At 42.2% G+C, this 19,945-nt stretch overlaps 1 protein-coding gene across 8 annotated transcripts in view; it reads right to left on the bottom strand.

Moving 5' to 3' along the window:
- Positions 1-19,945, bottom strand: part of PCGF5 (polycomb group ring finger 5) — a 148,490-nt gene that overhangs the window by 13,331 nt on the left and 115,214 nt on the right. For all 8 annotated transcript variants that reach the window (XM_056530205.1, XM_056530206.1, XM_056530212.1 and 5 more), the window contains 3 exons: positions 16,223-16,362; positions 15,061-15,159; positions 1,137-1,226 (listed from right to left, as the gene is read on the bottom strand). In XM_056530205.1, coding sequence (XP_056386180.1) covers positions 1,137-1,226; positions 15,061-15,159; positions 16,223-16,362 — 329 coding nt within the window. The remainder of the gene's footprint in view (positions 1-1,136; positions 1,227-15,060; positions 15,160-16,222; positions 16,363-19,945) is intronic.

Below are 19,945 nucleotides of genomic sequence, written 5' to 3'. Positions count from 1 at the left end.
CCCTTGTTTGATCCTGGATCTCCTAGGATAGAATCCTGTCCTGAGCCTTGTGCTAATCCATCTATCAAGGAGTGAGTTAGTCTTGTCTGTACCCGTGTTTGCTTGTATTTAGGATTTTTGTTTCTTCCTAGGCTAGTATCCTGTTCACTTTGCCCGCTAGCTAGGAGCCTATTTGGCTTCACTAGTGATGTCCCTCCATGTTTGGAGTGGGGTGTCTCGTGTGTTCCTTGTTCTGAGTCCAGTGTGAACAGTGCTCTTTATTTCCTGACCCGTTAAGTGTTTTGACATTCAGTTAACCTGTTCATCCCCTACATCTCCTGGTTTTGTCTGCTGCATATTTATCCTCATATCTAGTCTTCTTCATATATTCCTTTCTGCCGTTTATCCTGTTCCTGGTTCTTGAGCTGTTTGTTAGTATGCTACATATTGCCTGGTATATCTGTTTGTAGCTTTGTAGTATTCTAGTTATGTTCATGACTTGTTTCCTCGAAATGTACAGTTTGGTCTGTTTTTTTTTTTTTTTCATTGTCGTGCATGCACATTAACGCAATATAGGGACCATCCTCGTGGTTGTCAATCCGTCATTTAGGGCGGATGGGCAATAGGAAAGGACAGCGGTTGTAGGAACAGTTAGGGCTCACTTACGCCCTGCCGCCCCCCTTTCATGACACTAGCCTTAAGGTTGCTGTTTACCAATGTGGAATCATTTGTATGTAATAAATATAGGTATCTGTACATTCACAGCCACTTCCAGAGTTCTGATTCTGTACTTATCAAGTTACAGGAGCATTTTTTCCCTCAATTTTTTAAGTGAAAACTTTGGTGGTGTGTAATAAAGTAAACTAAAGGGGTTTTCCCATCTGACAAAGTTATCACCTATGTACAGGATAAGTCATAACTAGCTGATTGTGGGAATTCCAAGCGATGGGCCACCCCTGGGATCTCAAGAACTGAGTCTTCCATTAGAATGGGGTAGAAATCATTCTCTATGGGAGCTGCCGAAAACAGCTGAACATTGTACTTGGGAATGTCCACAGCTCCCATAGAGAATGAATGGAGCAGTGGCACAAAGAAAAGAAAAGTGACAACATTTTACTATTTAGACAAGGGCATATGTCAAAAGAGAGTGTATTTACATTTTCACCCCTTAGCCGCCATCTTGTCATATATATGAACTCCATTGTGTGGTCCTTTCCCATGATTTCTCCATTGCATAGAACGTCCAGCTGAAAAATAAGAAATAATGACTCATGGATCATTTCATTATAGTCGTTGGCCAGCATTTATCATTGTAGGTGTAAGTGAAGCATTTTTCTACACCTTTTTTTTGTGCGCTGGTAATGTGTAGGAGAACCAAATTTATTGAATGGTCACAGAGCATTTGATACATTTTGTGCAGGTCACATTTTCTGAAAATTCTCTCTACACCAAAAAGCTAAGCTAAGTCTGGGCTGGTGTAGTTTTAGAGACTTTTCAGTGGCTTTGCACCTTTTCACAAAAAGGCGCAGTTTATAAAACCCTTCCATATCATGTGTATTGCCAAAGTCAGTGGATTGCAACTCAAAATCAGCAGAAATGTGTAAACCAAAAGGCGCAAAAAAGGTGCAAATGAACCCTGCTTGCGCCTTTTTTTGCGCATTTTCTAGACACAAAAAAAACTGTTTAGACAATGATAAATGTCGGACATTGTCTCTTAATACTTTCCTCTTATACTATTCATCTGTAGAAGTAAAATAATCATATGAATATACATTACAAGGCTATGTTCACATATAGTGTATATGTTTCAGATTTCATTCCAGAAAATACCCAGGTAATTAATATCTGCAGCTTGAAATCGATGTGTTCTATAAATAAAATGTGCACCCAATGTGCTTTAGATTTCATCCTGTGGATTTCATTGTGGATTGTATGCTGTGTCCAATGACTGAAAACAATAAAAGTAAATATGTAAACTTGCTGCTTAAATATTTACCTAGGAAACATACCCTTAGTGGTCATGTTTAAATGGTAAAAATTATCATTATAGTTTCTGAAGAAAATGCTATATGCTAGTGCTTATTCTGTTGCTATTTAAAGTGGTTTTCTGAGTGGAGAAAGAATATATATATATATATATATATATATATATATATATATATACACATGTAGGTACCTGCTTCTGAATCCTACTGTTCCAAGCCTCCATGTCTTCATCCCAACACATTGGAAATGTCCGCTAAGCCAGTCAATGGCTGCACCAATACTTAATTTGTGTCTGGATGAAGAACGGGAAGCTCTACGCATTAGGGATGGCACTGGTGGTAGAGCACTGGCAGATGAGTACATGTGTATTTTTTCCCCCCACTCTGAGCACATTTAGATATAAAAATATTTATCCTGAGACCCCCTTAAAAGTGTTTAACCATTAACAAAACAGAGTATACAAAAGAAAAAATATACATAAAGAACTGTCACAGAGGGTACAAATGTATGTACCAACATTTTATGTGGCACAGCATCAAATGCTTTGAAAACAAAATTAATATATACAACATCCAGCGATTCCCCCTGGTCTAGTCTTGAGCTCACCTCCTCATAAAAGCTGATCAGGTGACAGGACTGATCCCTCCTAAACCCATGCTGATATGGAATCATATATTTATTTTCATTGAGGTACTCCAATTTAGCATCTGTTAGAAAACCCTCACACAATTTACATATAATGGAGGTTAAACTAACAGGCATTTAATTGTCAGGGTCACTTTTTTAGCCCCTTTTTGAATCTTGGCACCATATTTGTTATGCACCAGTCCTGTGGAACAGACCCTGTCACTTAGGAGAACTTGAATATTAGAAACAGGGTTTTGCCTATTACATTACTTAACTCCCTTAGAACACGAGGGTGAATGCCATCTGGACCTGGTGATTTTGGGGGAGATTTATCAAAACCTGTCCAGAGGAAAAGTTTCCCATAGCAACCAGTCCGATTGCTTCTTTCATTTTGCAGAGGCCTTGTTAAAAATTAAATAAGCGAGTGGATTGGTTGCTATGGGAAACTGGGCCAGTTTTCCTCTAAACAGGTTTTGATAAATCTCCCCCTTTGTCTTTTTTTATTCTTTTAGGTGGCACTGTACTTCTTCCTAGGTTAGACAGGTGACATGTACTGGGGCATTTATCTTATCCTTTTGTATTTCACCTGACATTTTATTTTCCTCTGTGAATACAGTAGAGAAGAATGTTTTTAACATATTTGCTTTTTCCTGATCCCCGTCTAGAATTTCTCCCTCGCTACTTTTTAAAAGGCAACACTTTAATTTAACCTTTTTACTTTTTACATAGTAAATTTACAAAGAACATTTTGAGGTTAGTTTTACTCTCTTTGGCAATGATTCTCTCTTTCTCCGTTCTTTTGGCTTTCATCTGCTTTTTTACATATTTCATTTTTTCCCTATAGCTTTTTAATGCTCTTTCATTGGCTTTCTGTTTTAGTAGCTTAAATGCTTTTTTGTAATTTTTTTGTCCCCTTTACATTTTTTTTCATCGACTTTGGTTTTCTCTTTTTCCTGACCCTTTAGTTCCCATCAGGTATGTACCTCTCACAGTGAAAATTGAAATCTCCCATTTGTACCCATTTGGGTTTGAGCACTTTTTCCCAATTCATGATGTTAATGCTAAGTTTCCACGCCAATAAAAACGCCCATTCTGCTGCATGGCTTTTTTTTTTCTTGTGAAAAAATGCTGCGGACAGATGTTAGCTGCAAGTCTATAGGGAACTGCAAAATGCCATATCCACTTGGCGTTTTTCAGCTTGGCATATTTTTTTAAAATCCTGTTGCCATTGTTTAACTCTTCTTTGGCGTTTTCTTGCTCCTTGGCAGTTTTTCAAAATCGCAGCATGTTGAGACAATGGAATTTTTTCACAGAAATCATGGTATTTTTCTCCCATAGAAGTCTATGGGAATAAAAAAACGCCAAGAAAAAAGCCATGTGGGTTTTAACTTTGGTGTTTTTGCGGGCGGTTTTTATTCTTTTTTGGACTTTAGCAATCAAAAAAAGGGATGGAGTTAGCTTGTTTTTTTTTAATTAAATTTGGTAGATTACTATTTAAAAAAAAAAGGAGGGATGGAAAAAATTGTAGGGAACTAAATTTATATTTTTTAGAACAAAAGTTTTTATTAATTTTCAATCAGGAACCAATTAATGTGAGCGGGCAGGGATGTAAAAATGTATTCGGCAATATTAAAAATGTATAAAGGCCCATGTAATTGTAAAAATAATATACTTTTTACTTTTTTCTCTTTATTTTATACACTATTTAGGTACTACTACTACTCCCAGCATGGAACAGACTGTTCCATGCTGGGAGCTGTAGTACCTGTACTAATAGACAGATCGCAGCAGGTGTCACTCCTGACACCGGCGGCACGGCTGCACTTCTCTGTCCCCCTGCCCGGCACTGTATTCTTCTGTGATGGGAAGTTCTCTCATACTTCATACTTGCCGCTCAGAGCGGTGATTGGCCAAATGGTTCCAGCCGCTGGCTTCTATAGATTATACAGGAGGATCGCAACAGGTGTCAGTAGTGACACCTTGGGGTGATCTGTCTATAAGTACAGGTACTACAGCTCCCAGCATGGAACAGTCTGTTCCATGCTGGGAGTAGTAGCAGTACCTAAATAAATGGCCCCTTTATCCATGTGACCCAATTTTGGAAACTATACCCCTCAAAGAATGTAATAAGGGGTGCAGTGAGCATTTACACCCCACTGGTGTCTGACAGACTTTTGCAACAGTGGGCTGTGCAAATGAAAAATTTTTTTTTTTATTTTCACGGACCACTGTTCCAAAAATCTGTCAGACACCTGTGGGGTGTAAATGCTCACTGCACCCCTTATTACATTCTGTGAGGGGTGTAGTTCCAAAATGGGGTCACATGTGGGGAAGGGGTTTCCACCGTTCTGGCACCATGAGGGCTTTGTAAAAGCACATGGCCTTCAGTTCCAGCCAAATTCTCTCTCCAAAAGCCCAATGGCGCTCCTTCTTTTCTGAGCCCTGTAGTGCGCCAGCAGAGCACTTCCATCCACAACATCCACACATAGGGTATTTATATACTCAGAATAAATGGTTTTACACATTTTGTTTTTTGTTTTTTTCCTATTACCCCTTGTGAAAATGAAAAATTTGGGATAACACCAGCATTTTAGTGAAAAAAATAAAAAATGTCATTTTCAACGAAAATTTTTCAAACACCTGTGGGTAGTTAACACTCACTATACCCCTTGTTACGTTTCTTAAGGGGTGTAGTTTCCAAAATGGGGCCACATGTGGGTGTTTTTTTTTTGCGTTTGATGTAACGATCAGCCGCCCCTGTGCAAATCACCTCAAATGTACATGGCGCTCTCACTCCTGAGCCTTGTTGTGCGCCTGAAGAGCATTTTATGTCCACATATGGGGTATTTCCATACTCAGGAGAAATTGCGTTACAAATTTTGGGGGTCTTTATTTCCTGTTACCTTTTGTGAAAATAAAAAGTATGGGGCAACACCAGCAAGTTAGTGTAAACATTTTTTTCTTTTTACAATAACATGCTGGAGTTGGCCCCAACTTTACCTTTTCCTAAGGGGTAAAAGGAGAAAAGCCCCCCAAAATTTGTTAGGCAATTTCTCCCGAGTACAGAAATACCCCATATGTGGCCCTAAACTGTTGCTTTAAAATACGACAGGGCTCCGAAGTGAGAGAATGCCATGCGTATTTGAGGCCTAAATTAGGGATTTGCACAGGGGTGGACATAGGGGTATTCTACGCCAGTGATTCCCAAACAGGGTGCCTCCAGCTGTTGCAAAACTCCCAGCATGCCTGGACAGTCAATGGCTGTCCGGCAATACTGGGAGTTGTAGTTTTGCAACAGCTGGAGGCTCCGTTTTGGAAATCGGCTTGAAGAAGCGCTGTGAAAGCGTGAAACAGTTTGTTCCGGTTACGCACCCTGCCTCCACCACCGCTCCCGCTTGCCATGTCTGGAAGACTTCAATAAAGCCTTGTTGAATGGTGAGTGCAGTCCTGTCTTCTATATTTACATTGCCATATACACTTATTGGATTTTGTACCACCGCTGTCAACCTTATCCTGGTGTCACCAACGCACTCCACTGCCCCACCTTTCCAGATTGCCCTTGCTTTAGTGTTGTAAGTACCGGACCACCCCATTTTCTTTTTTGCATGGTGTTTTGCTTTTTATTTTGCGGGGGTTTACAGTGAGTTTGCCGCTGGGAGTTTGAGCTGTAGAGGAAAATTAGCTGCATCTCAAACTTGCAGCAAGATACTCACTGTAAACCCCCACCCATGGGAAATTACCCTGTACATTCCCATGGGGGGGGGGCAAACCTTCAGCTGTTGCAAAACTACAACTCCCAGCATGCATGGTCTGTCAGTGCATGCCGGGAGTTGTAGTTTTGCGACAGCTAGAGGCACATTGGTTGGGAAACACTGACTTAGGAAACAGACAATGTTTCCCAACCAGTGTGCCTATAGTTGTTGCAAAACTACAACTCCCAGCATGCCCAGACAGCAGAAGGGCATGCTGGGAGTTGTAGTTTTGCAACAACTGGAGGAAAACAGTTTGGAGACCACTGTGTAGTGGTCTCCAAACTGTAGCCCCCCAGATGTTGCAAAACTTCAACTCCAAGCATGCGCAGACGGCCCAGGCATGCTGGGAGTTGTAGTTTGGCAACATCTGAAGGGCCAGATGTTACAGAACTACAACTCCCAGCATGCCTGGACTGTCTGGGCATGCTGAGAGTTGTTGTTTTGCAAAATCTGGAGGAGCAAAGATTGGAGACCACTGCACAGTGGTCTCCAAACTGTGGCCCTCCCGATGTTGCAAAACTACAACTACCAGCATGCCCGGAAAGCCAAAGGCTGTCTAGGCATGCTGGGAGTTGTAGTTTTGAAACTCCTAGAAGCAGCAGTGAAGATCACTTTACAGCGATCTTCACTGCTGCCTCTGATACTGATGCCGCCGCTGCCTTCTCCACTTGCCTGCCTCCGCTGCCTCCTACACTTGTGCCTGCTGCCGATTCCTGATCCCCTCTGCCGCACCGGTCCCGCACCCCCCTCCACCCCCCCCCCCCCCGCGCAGCTCTCGGGATCCTCTCCCCCCGCTCTGCCCGACTTCCAGGGGTGGGCAGAGCGGGGGAAATTAACTTTAATCCCCCCCAGTCAGCTGAGACACTGTGATTGGTCCACAGGGACCAATCACAGTGATCGCTGATGAGGACCATCCACAGATGGTCCTGGGGTGGCTTGCAGAAGTTGTCTCCAGCTGTCTCTGCCAGTTAACCCGTGCGATGCCGCGCATCGCCGGGTTAACTGAATGACTTATATAAATGTCATGATGTGCGAACTACCAGCATAACCTGATGTTTACATTCTGCAGGAAGGGGTTAAAATAAGTCATTCTGCGGGAAGGGGTTAAAATTGTCAGCTACATTTCTATGTCCCTGCCCACTCATATAAGTTGGTCCCTGATTAATACAAATTTTGTTCTAAAAAATATAAATTTCATTAACTACAATTTTTTCCATCCCTACTGCATCCTTTTTAAAAAAAAAAATTTTTTGATACCCAACAACATTTTTTTTAAAACGCCAAAGGGGCCAATAATGCAATTTCCACACAAAGGAAAAAGCGCAAGAAAAAACGCCAGAAACATTTTTGGGTGCTTTTTCTTGCGTTTTTTTGGCAAGAAAAAAATAAAAATAAACAAGTGGAAACTTAGCCTTACGTTTCTTTTCATCGACTTTGGTTTTCTCCTGTTCCTTACCCTTTAATTCCCATCAGTTATTTTAAGGGCTTCTCTAAGCTGACAAAACTTTGCCTTCCTATTTGCATTTAAAAGATAGACAAAACAGGGCATTGTCTTAGACAATCATGGGCTTTGTCAATCCAATGGTAGCCCAGCAGTTACCAGTTTGCATTTCTTTTTGTTATTTCCACATACCAGAGACATCTTATGGAAGAAAACAAATGCTTTATCATAGTCAGTATCAGAAACCGAGACTGATAGTTGCTTCTTCCAGGACCTGGTGCTTGTAAGATCTTTGAATTGCAGTGTCCTAGTACAAGTGTATTTCTAATAGTTTCATGAAGGATAACCTGACCTTGTCGTATTGTGGTGCTGTTTAAATGGCCCTGTTATATACACCTAGGTAATGGCAGATGGTAATAAGGTGATAAAAGGGGTTGTCCGTAGAATTTAACAGTTTCTTACTGACCCCAGGCTGCTGAATAAAATAACAAAAAGTTTAAAGGGGTACTCTGGTGGAAAACAATTTTTTTTTTATTAACTGGTGCCAGAGCGTTAAACAGTAAATAACTTCTATATAAAAATCTTAATCCTTCCAGTACTTATCAGCTGCTGTATACTACAGAGGAAGTTCTATTCTTTTTGAATATCTTTTCTGTCTGACCACTGTGCTCTCTGCTGACACCTCTGTCCATGTCAGGAACTGTTCAGAGCAGGAACAAATCTCCATAGCAAACCTCTCCTACTCTGGACAGTTCCTGACATGGACAGAGGTGTCAGCAGAGAGTACTGTGGTCAGACAGAAAATACATTTTAAAAGAAAAGAACTTCCTGTGGAGCACACGGCAGCTGATAAGTACTGAAGGATTAAGAAATAATTTACAAATCTGTTTAACTTTCTGGCACCAGTTGATTTAAAAAATAATTGTTTCCCACCAGAGTACCCCTTTAAATTACCTTCCTCCACTCACTCATAGCTCTGGCCGGTCTCCACTGACAGACTGCTTCCAAGGGCTGGCCAGAACTGTAGACGTGACGTCAAAGCCCCACTCTGCCAATCACTGGCCGCAGCACTGTCCTGCCTCGGCCAGTAATTGGGCACTGTCTGTTCCCCAATCTGAAGACACTATGCTCTGCAGCTTGGGGGGCAAGCAGAGTCATTGGGGCGCCCTGATACCGAAGCTACGTCGGAGTAGAGGAAGGCAAGTTGCAGTATTTGTTATTTTATTGGGCAGTTAATCAGAAAAAATTTAATTCCACAAGCCCTTTAAACACACCAACTTTCATGCAGTTTGATTTACATACACTTTCTGGTATCTGAAGCCATATCTGGTGGACAGCATTACTGTAGTCAATCAATCTGATATTCACTAGAATTTTGTTTAGGTTTAAAGGACACAAACTACCTTATTACTCAAGCCACCCATGACTTCACCGTGACTTTCTCCACTTTTCACTGGAACAAGCTGACTTGTCTACCCCCCTGCTCCTTATGGGTCACTGCAGAATGGTAACTTATCCCCTTAAAAGGGTACTCCGGCCCAAAGACATCTTATCCACTATCCAAAGGATAGTGGATAAGATGTCTGATCGCTAAGGTCCCGCCGCTGGAAACCCCCGCTATCTCACATGCAGCACCCACCTCTGCCGTGGGCAGACACGGGGGCAGAGTCGTAGACGATACTCCGGCCCCGTAGTCGTGACCCGGCAGACTCCGAGGCTGCAGAGCTGCGTGCAGATCCCTGAGGTGGTACCCCCGCGATCAGACATCTTATCCCTTATCCTTTGGATAGGGGATAAGGTATCTTAGGGCCAGAGTACCCATTTAAGAACAGGAAGGCTTGTTTTTTTGCGCAACCAATTGTACTTTGTACAAATAATAATAAAAAATTATTTTTATGGGGGGAAGTTGAAAAGAAAACTCTAATTTTGCAACTTCTGAAGAGTTCAGTTTTTATGCAGTGAACTTGGTTACATGCTTTTCTATTATTGCACTGCTCAAACATTTTAAACAAAATAGGTATGTTTAAAATTGTCCTATCCTGACCTCTAAAACCTTGTTAATTTTAGATATACGTGGCTGAATGACGCCTTATTTTTGCCCCCTGATCTGCAGTTTTTATCGGTACCACTTTTGATTATATGTGACCTTTTGATCACTTTCTATTTCATTTTTTTCTGGGATGTGATATGAACACAAATCAGCAGCTTTGGGCTTTAGGTTTTTCTTAGGTTTACTTTGTTCACCATACGGGATCATTAAAATTTTATTTGAATGGTTTGGACATTTCCGCACGTGGCGATACTAAATATATATATATATATTAGGGATCGACCGATTATCGGTATGGCCGATATTATCGGCCGATAATCATGATTTTGGGCATTATCGGTATCGGCAATTATCTAGCCGATAATGCCCCGCCCCCGCACCGCCCCCACCGCACCGCGACCGCCACCCCCTCGACCCGCCGCACCGCACCTCCGACCCACCGCACCGCGTCGCACCCCCCACCGTGATGCTAGGCGGTATACCGGTATGGATTTTTTCCCATACCGCTATACCGGTTGGGCCCCTCCCCCACCCTCCGAGTCAATAAAAAAATTAAACTTACCCGTAATGGGGGTGGTCCAGGCCATCCTTCCTTCATGTAGTGTCCGGGGGCGTTCCGGGTGGAGGGTGGTCCGGTCCGGGCTGTCCTTCTTCTCCCACGGTCTTCTTCTCCACTCCGGGCAGGCTCCGGCCTAGTACACTGCATAGACGCCGCTACGCCGTGACGTCAGGTGCGTCGCTGCGCACGGGCGTCACTGCGCAGCGACGTCTATGCAGCGTACTAGGCAGGAGCCTGTCCGGACTGGAGAAGAGGCCCGCCGGAGAAGAAGGACAGCCTGGACCGGACCACCCTCCACCCGGAACGCCCCCGGACACTACAGGAACGATGGATGGATGGCCCGGAGCACCCTGGCAGGTAGGGGAGAGAAGTGGGTGGTGGCGGCGGCGGCCTATGGCCCCGCAAAAGCCACTGCAGATCATTGATTTAAAGCTCCCGCTTTAAATCAATGATCTGCAGCGGTGTCGCAGGGGGTTAAATAGCCGATAACTTATACCTGAATATCGGTATAAGTTATCGGCTATCGGCCCTAACCTGCACCGATTATCGGTATCGGCCCTAAAAAACCGATATCGGTCGGAGAGAGAGAGAGAGAGAGAGAGTTCTTGCAGCACACCGAATAAAGTGCAAAAATGGTAAAGGTTTATTGACCCATGGCACAGATACAAAATTTCAGCAGCATCACGCTGCCATGCTTGAGAAAGTGGTCCGATGAGTGTATCTAAGTACTTTAACTACTCTAGATGGTGTGATCAGAATTCATTACACCATCCAAAGGGTTGGTTTCCGCTGTTTTCCGCCACTGCCGGCGGGGTCCCGGCTGCTATCAGCTCCTGCATTCGCTTCATAGTTGAAATGCCATTTAGGACTAAAATGTACATACCGGTGCATTATAAGGGTATTCTGGCCAAATAAATCTTATCCCCTATCCAAAGGATAGGGGATAAGATGTCTGTTCGCGGGGGCCCGCCGCTGGGACCCCCATGATCTCCGTGCAGCACCCACAGTCTATGCGGGGCTGCTTATCCAGTATCGGAAACCTCTTTGTTTCCGGTACTGGAGACGTCATGCCATGCCCCGTCGTGACGGGATGCTACACCCTCTCCATTCATGTCTATGGGAGGGGGCGTGACAGCCGTGCTGCACGGAGATCGCGGAGGGTCCCCGCAGCGGGCCTCCCGCAATCAGTCATCTTATCCCCTATCCAAAGGATAGGGGATAAGATGTCTGATCGCGGGGGCCTGCCGCTGGGACCCCCATGATCTCCGTGCAGCACCCACAGTCTATGCGGGGCTGCTTATCCAGTATCGGAAACCTCTTTGTTTCCGGTACTGGAGACGTCATGCCATGCCCCGTCGTGATGGGACGCTACGCCCTCTCCATTCATGTCTATGGGAGGGGGCGTGACAGCCGTGCTGCACGGAGATCGCGGAGGGTCCCCGCAGCGGGCCTCCCGCAATCAGTCATCTTATCCCCTATCCAAAGGATAGGGGATAAGATGTCTGATCGCGGGGGCCCGCCGCTGGGACCCCCATGATCTCCGTGCAGCACCCACAGTCTATGCGGGGCTGCTTATCCAGTATCGGAAACCTCTTTGTTTCCGGTACTGGAGACGTCATGCCATGCCCCGTCGTGATGGGACGCTACGCCCTCTCCATTCATGTCTATGGGAGGGGGCGTGACAGCCGTGCTGCACGGAGATCGCGGAGGGTCCCCGCAGCGGGCCTCCCGCAATCAGTCATCTTATCCCCTATCCCTTGGATAGGGGATAAGATGTATTTGGCTGGAATACCCCTTTAAGTACCAGGACATACATTTACGTCCATTGTTGTTTAGGGCTAACTGCACTACACCTGCCAGTAGGATGTATGTGGTATTAATCCTTGGCTTCATTCACATTATATGCTGGATAATCTCTTTAAAACAGAAATATGGTCAGGGTGCATGAACCACTACTCAGGATGGGCCAACACATGCATCTTGGTTTCCATCAGAAACTACAATGCTCTGCTGGATACAATTTAAGACAGATACCATTAGTGGCCGACAGATGCCAGTGACCAACAATGTATTCCGTCTGGTTCTATTGTTCTTTGGGAAGAATAGTGTTAACAGAGGTTAAATTATACCGATTTTCTATTTCTATCCCACACCTGTGGGAGCTAACCTGATGGGTAAATGGATTGGCACCCCGCTTTCCAAGAAGAAAAATAAGAAATGGAAAGATTATCATTTTTATAACAACTTTACACAAGAGCATAACCCACGGACTGTAATGTAGTGCACAACTATTACCGAAACACACCACCAAGCTTGTCTGTAAAAACAGGAGTAGGCAGAAGCTAAAAGCTCACCTACATCTGCCAAGTGTCTTTATTTCTGAGACAAAAACTGTGTTGTGTACTGAAACCTGATGCCCCTGAGACATCACCTAAAAACAGACAGTGGGTAGGCAGACCTGCCAAATGTCAGACTTTAAGCTAGCAAGTTTTAGATAGTGGGTGTGAATTGTTATATTTCACAAACAAAAAAAATCCTGAATAATATGTTTATTTAAGTGCATAACCTTTTACTTAAATCTGCTCATCTGATGTCTCTACACATAGCTGTATAATGCTGCACAGTACTGTTCATGTCTCACAAAATCTATTCAGGTGTCTTGGAGCAAGGCTTGCATGTCATGACCGTCTTATGTAAGGCAAGAGGATAATAGGACAACAGACCTACTGTGCCATTACCGCTCTGTAACCAGAGATAATAGAGACCCCACAAACAAGGTTGGGCTTTGCAGTGGTATACCCATGCGTACAAAGAACAAAGATTCTATTGTAAAAATGAATACATTCAGATTAACATAGTATAATGCAGCTTGAATGTGATCCTTTGCCTGTATACTAGTGAACTGCGGCCAGATTTGGGTAATAGGGAACAGCGGAAAAAAAATTCACAATACAGTACAGGTGTCTTTTTTGGGACTAAATTTTGTCATTACACAAAGCAAAGGGTTTTACTATATCCTGGCAGTCATCATGACAACCCCCTTTACTCTCTCATTGATCAAATATAACAACCATAGACCGATTCTGTATTTCACTGATGGTGACAGGAATTTGAGGAATTTGATACTACTGATGGTGTTCTATATTTATTTATTCATTATTCATTTATTTGTATGTATTTTATTTTTATTACATAATACACTTCTGATAATTTGGACAGTAAAAACAAAGTAGGGACAGTTAATGCAACTCCCTAATACGCAAGGAAAGATTCATCACGGTCTTGTTACTGTCATTTAAAGGGAACCTGTCATGTTGAAAATACAGTCCAATCTTTAGGCAGCATGCTATAAAGCAAGGGGAGCTGAGCAGATTGATATATAGATTTGTGGGAAAATGTCCAGGATAACTTGTCACTTTTATGCAAATCTCTGCCCAATACGAGCTAGGTAGTCATGTGGGAGGTCCTACTCAGTGACTGACAACGATCTGTGTATAAGTGTATGTATAGAGAGAACTGTGTATTCAGCAGTCCTGTGGGTAGTCTAACTCAGCAATTAATGAAAAGTTAGGGAAGGTTTACATGTATACCACAAACAAATGTACCCAAACAAGACCAATCTGGCTCAATGTTGCATACGTTTTGGTGTTATATGTGTTTTTTTCTGGTAAACGTTTGTATCCATTTGCATGCATTTTAGCACATTACAGTTTTTGGATAGTTTAACACATTAACAAAAAAAAGTAAAAAAATAAATAAAATACCACACCTTTCCAAACAATCTGTCACTAATATACCTATATGGGGTAAAACATGTATACAATCTTTTTGTGATGCAGAAAAGCACTGCATGCAGAACTATTCTAGCCCATAAAAAATCATACACAAACGTACCGGGGACAAAAACAAGTCTAAACTGACATACGTTTGGCAACATTTACATAATGGAAGTCTATGGGTATACCACGACATATGTTTAGTTACTGTTTAAATGTAGAAACATAGAAAGTGTCGGCAGAAAAGAACCATTTGGCCCATCTAGTCTGCCCAATAATCTGAATCCTATCAATAGGCGCTGCTGTGGCATAGATGTGAATAAACCCATATCCTGAAACTATTCCCACAAACATATATATCATTTTGCTCAGCTCCATAACATGCCCCCCAAAGATTGACCTGTATTTTTAATGTGACATGTTGCACAGACATGTGAAAAAGGTTAGATTAGTGGGGGTCTCAGTATTGAGAGCCACACCGATTACAAGATATTACCGGGTGAAGCACACGGCTGTGCGCTTCACTCCCCAGCTCAACACTCCCTCTTTCTGATTGCAGAAGGTCTCCATAATTATTGTCTTCTGTACTGACAGCCAAGCTGGAGAGTGAAGCGCGCGGCACTCAGCTATATCTAACAATCAAGCACAAGACCACGATCGATGTAAACTGGTGACTGTTATATATTAAATCTCAGGTTCACACCTAGAATTGTAATCTGTCTCGAAATGTTTGCAGTTTGGCCATAATACCATGTGTAGTTCTTCTTAAAGAAAGATTTTCAAGAAATTTTCCAACTCCTACTTTAGGTCATGAGGTGGCTTTGTTCTACACCACTAATGCTTTATGTGAACAAACCTTACATTTTCCCGAACAATGTCAACCTTCTTACCTCATATGTACTTGGTAGTTTTAATTTTAAGCTTAAAAACTTTTTTATAGTCCCGACTGTTATGCGTGTTGAGCAGCGGATGAATTTCTTCATCAATCCCTGCAAGTACAAACATAAACCATTAAACTGTATAGCTGGAATGACATGATGAACGTGATCATTAATGGGATCCTGTCAGGAGTTTCATGATACCCAAATCATAGAAAGCATTAAACAGTGCCAGGTTCTGTGATTTATTCTTCAGAATTACTAGTCATCTGAGCAGACCCAGGTGGCTGTTCCCATTCTACTGAACTTGATAGATCTTTCCCTTTACAACCTAAGGGAGAGACCTGTCACTCAAGCCCAGAGGGCAAATGATAGTCCATCTGGGACTGCCCAGATGACTGGTTACCCCATTCTTGGCTAGTTATATAGCTATGATTTCTCTGAAAGTTATTTCAGAATAAAACACTCAGTTGAAATGTCTGCTCCATGCTGTCTGCCGTTTAGGCAACATGAAACTCTTGACCAATTCCCTTTACCAATTCATGATGTTTATTTTCACCATGGGGCTGTGAGGGGTATAGCGATGTCTATTGAAATTGATTTAACCATTTATATGCTACTGTCAAAGCTGACAGGGGCATTTAAATGGCCTTAGTGCATGCAACTGGTGGTGCAGTGGTTCAGATCATTTCACTGCAATGCGATCGCGGAGAGCTGATCAGTTGTCATGGCAGCCTGAAGCCTTTGCTAGGCCTCTGTGGCTGCCAGAACACTGTTACTGATGCAGCCTGCCTATGGCTGGCTGTATCAACAGAGTGCCAAACTTATGGATTAGAGCACTACATATGTACTGCATCAATCTGTATGAGCAATGGAATTACAGATTGTAAAAGTCTTGTTATTTATTTTTCAAGGACGTGATCACAGTCTGGGATAGAGCAAAACTTTGGCTCGCAGCTTTGTTCTTCAGCTATGCAATTTATGGCTGAATGGGATATATGATTTTTACACATTATTATACACTGTTATTCTGTAGAAAGCTTCAGCATCATTTTTCAGTGGAGAGTATCATGGTTATTTTGTGTTATTCAACAAGAGATCCACCCCTCACTTTGAACCAGAGCAAACCAGAGTTCCAACTATATTTACTACATCCAAAATAATCAAGGCGTACCTTTAGTACATTGTCACCCGACTGCCCATTACTTCGTAGGCAATCCAGACAGATGGCAATCTGTGGGTCGCTTCTGTGGTAGTCTTGGTTTTCGTCATTTTCCTCCTCATCATCCTTAAGCCTTTTATTTGGAAGCCCATCTGTGTTAAACAATACATACAGCCATCAGAAGTGAACTGGTGCTAAATAAAACAAAGCTCAGGAGTTATACCCAAACTAAAGGAAACCAATACACCATGATATCTTGCCACCTGATGGATAAAAACTGTGACAGATAGACTAATGGGGGAGATTTATTAAAACTCGTACAGAGGAAAAGTTGCTGAGTTTCCCATAGCAACCAATCAGATCACTTTTTCAGAGGCCTTTTCAAAAATGAAATATAGAAAAGAGAATAAAGAGAGGAGACCCTTGCCCCTAGTGAAGTTAGCAATAGAAGTTATCACGAACAGCAGAATAAGTACACTTACCCTGCAGAGTTGCGCTGAGAGCACAACATCTGAATGCTCACAATCAGTAATCTGCAGCTTTGTTCTTCCCGATTACTGTAATAGCAGGGTCGGTAAAATGTCAGCAGAGCGGCAAAAAGGCCAAAAATTGAACTTGTAGTGCTGATCCCAGTGCGAAGTTAAAACACCAGATTTATGGTATCATGAACATAAAAGCAATTTATTGTTAGCAGCACATCCACGCGTTTCATCTAGCAGCACATCTACGCTGGGCCTTTCCTCAGGATAATTAAGCCCAATTCAAGGTATCTGCCATTAGCCATATCCCTCAACTCCATGAAATGGTTGATTACACTGACACCGTTTACTATCCTTATCTACAAATCACAGGTTCATAACACTAGTCCCACCCATCTTAAACTCCGCTTGACACCTGGAGCGCTACACCTTAATCTGAATGGGCACATAACCGGAGCTCTCCTGGCACGGACCAAGCACTGCTTGCAGAGTCCGGACAGATGACTCAGTCCCATTCATACCCCGCTCTGCACCCTGAGCATCAGAATGCATTCCTTTTTCCCACAGTATAATCTACCCATACTGACGGTTCCGGACGGCGCTGTCAGCCTGACAACAAAGGTTACTGAATCTGGACAGATAGCTCCGCCCCTTCTAAACTCCGCTACAAGCGGGGAATGCTATCTCCCATGTCTAACACTCGGGAGAAGTCCGTTACGCTATGCTAACACTTTCCTGTCTCCTGGCCAATGACGGACTAATAGGATCGCAACGGCAGACAAGACACTAATGATACTAGGTTAGTTACCACCTATATGGTTTATTGGTTATAATAGGAATATATCTCCACAGGGTCCTTGTCATGTTTTATATTAACGAGACAATGAGTTTTTACAAAGGTTTTTTAAGAGTGTACCAATTATGGAGAGCAATATGGGTTTATCCACCTATGTAATTAACATAACTGACCTTCATGAATACTAAATTTTTCTTAACCTTTTACAAGGACAAGAAGTCCTTCCTTTTGTTGTGTATATATAGCACTGTGGTTTGTATGTCTCTTAATATGCACTTATCCTAAGGAAGGGCCCAGCTGAGGCCTGAAACGCGTAGATATGTGCTGCTAACAATAAATTGCTTTTATGTCCATGATACCGTAAATCTGGTGTTACAACTTCGCATCCATTTTTTGCCTTTTTGCCGATCTGCTTTTCAAAAATGAAAGAAGCGATCTGATTGGTTGCTATGGGCAACTGGGCAATCTTTATTCTAGAAGAGGTTTTGATAAATCTCCCCCATGGACTTTAGTAGGGTCTGTCAGGGTTACATTGGGGCATCTATCATTGCTGCATTACTGCACACTACACTATTCCTATGAGCCATGATGGACCATTGTTCCTACCATTAAATGTCAGGAAAACAAATAAACTAATAACTAACTTAAGGCTTTTATCCTTATGTACATGGAAAATTGCCGGTTAAGCATTAATGTCGTTATATACTGCAGCTATAAAACAGTAAAGTGAAACATTATTTAATAAATGAATATTTCACATATTTGGAAGCAGAATGTTTTTAGTTGTTTCCATATTAACATGGCACCAAGTCCACCTACTAAACAGCTGCTGTTATTTCTTAGAAGGCTTTTCTGACACTTTCAATGTTTTACTTAGACATATGAAAATATTTTCAGGATAACATAAACACCCTGTTCACAAGACAGCAGAAAACGGGTAGATGTCTTATTTGCAGGGATTGTCTCATCATAGACATTCGCATATAAAGTGTTATCCGGCGGGAGGTTGAGAAGAATGCCCATTCTACTTTATATAATAAACCTTTACTTTACTCCAGCCCTCCTACAGTGCTTATGTTGCCCTGTTCTAGGCACTGCAGGAGTGATGGAGGTAAGTAAAAGTTTACTTTTATATTAAGTAGAATGAGCATTCTTCTAAATTCCCCCCCCCCCCCCCCTTCCACCAGATAACCTACCCCTTTAAGGATAGAGTCATGCTAGAAGAGGAAGGTCCTCAGCAAGTAGTGGTGCATAGGGACAGGAGTTCATCTGTCTTCGTGAGACGAATCAGATAATTTTTTTCTTAATTTACATATTCTCCTCCTACTTTTTTAATGCGTTATAGGAGTTAGAAAATTATCAGCCCAAATAAACAATTTTAATCCTGTCTACAATGAAGAGGTTTTTTTTGTCACACCCATTAGATAGCTCCTGTAGTAACAAATCTGGCAACAAAACATTTTTTTCCATGTTTTGTCAGAAAAGTTTAAGGGGTTCTCTGCTGCTCAGTGTTTGGAACAAACTGCTCTGAATGCTGGAGCTGGCGTCGGGAGCTTGTTAAGTCTATGGGAGCCTTACTAAAATCTAGTTATGCAATGTCTACTGCCCCTCAGCCATCTATTATTTTAGTCACCCAATAAAAAAAAAATCAATGATTTGTTTGACATGATCTCCCTGAAGTAAACTAATTTTTTTTCCATTTTTCAATCCATGGGATTTTAGATGTTCCACAATTCTATCCTTTAGTTGGGTTTCCATTAATTTCCCCACTATTGATGTCAGACTTACTGGCCTATAGTTGCTTGATTCCTCCCTACTACCTTTCTTGTGAATGGCCATAACATTTGCTAATTTCCAATCTTCCGGGACGACTCCTGTTACCAGCGATCGATTAAGTAAATCTGTTAACGGTTTTGCTAGCTCACCACTAAGCTATTTTTATAATTTTGGGTGTATCTCATCAGGCCCCTGTGACTTATTTGTCTTAACTTTAGACAGCAAACGTAAAACCTCTTCCTCTGTAAAGACACATGCATCAAACAATTCACTAGTCTTCTTCCCTAATGGAGGTCCTTTTCCTTCTTCTTGTTCTGTAAAAACTGAACAGAAGTATTCATTAAGGCAGTCGGCTAGCCCTTTATTCTCTTCTACATACCTTCCTTCCTTTGTTTTTAATTTAGTTATTCCTTGTTTTAATTTCCTTTATTTATTTATATATCTGAAGAATGTCTTATCCCCTTTTTGCACAGACTGAGCTAGTTTTTCTTCTGCCTGCACTTTAGAAATTCTTATAACTTGCTTGGCCTCTTTCTGCCTAATCTTGTAGATTTCCCTATCTTCATTGCTCTTGGTAGCTTTTTGTTTTTTATGGTTTTGGCCACAGTGTTCCATAGTGGTCTCTTCCTTTTTCTGCTTTTACTGACAAGTTTAACCCCTTAAGGACCACGGGTTTTTCCATTT

This window comes from Hyla sarda, chromosome 7 (assembly GCF_029499605.1).
Source record: "Hyla sarda isolate aHylSar1 chromosome 7, aHylSar1.hap1, whole genome shotgun sequence".
NCBI classification, from domain to species: Eukaryota; Metazoa; Chordata; class Amphibia; order Anura; family Hylidae; genus Hyla; species Hyla sarda.
The sequence above is the reverse complement of the archived record's forward strand: the minus strand, read 5'-3'. Positions and strand labels throughout refer to the sequence as shown.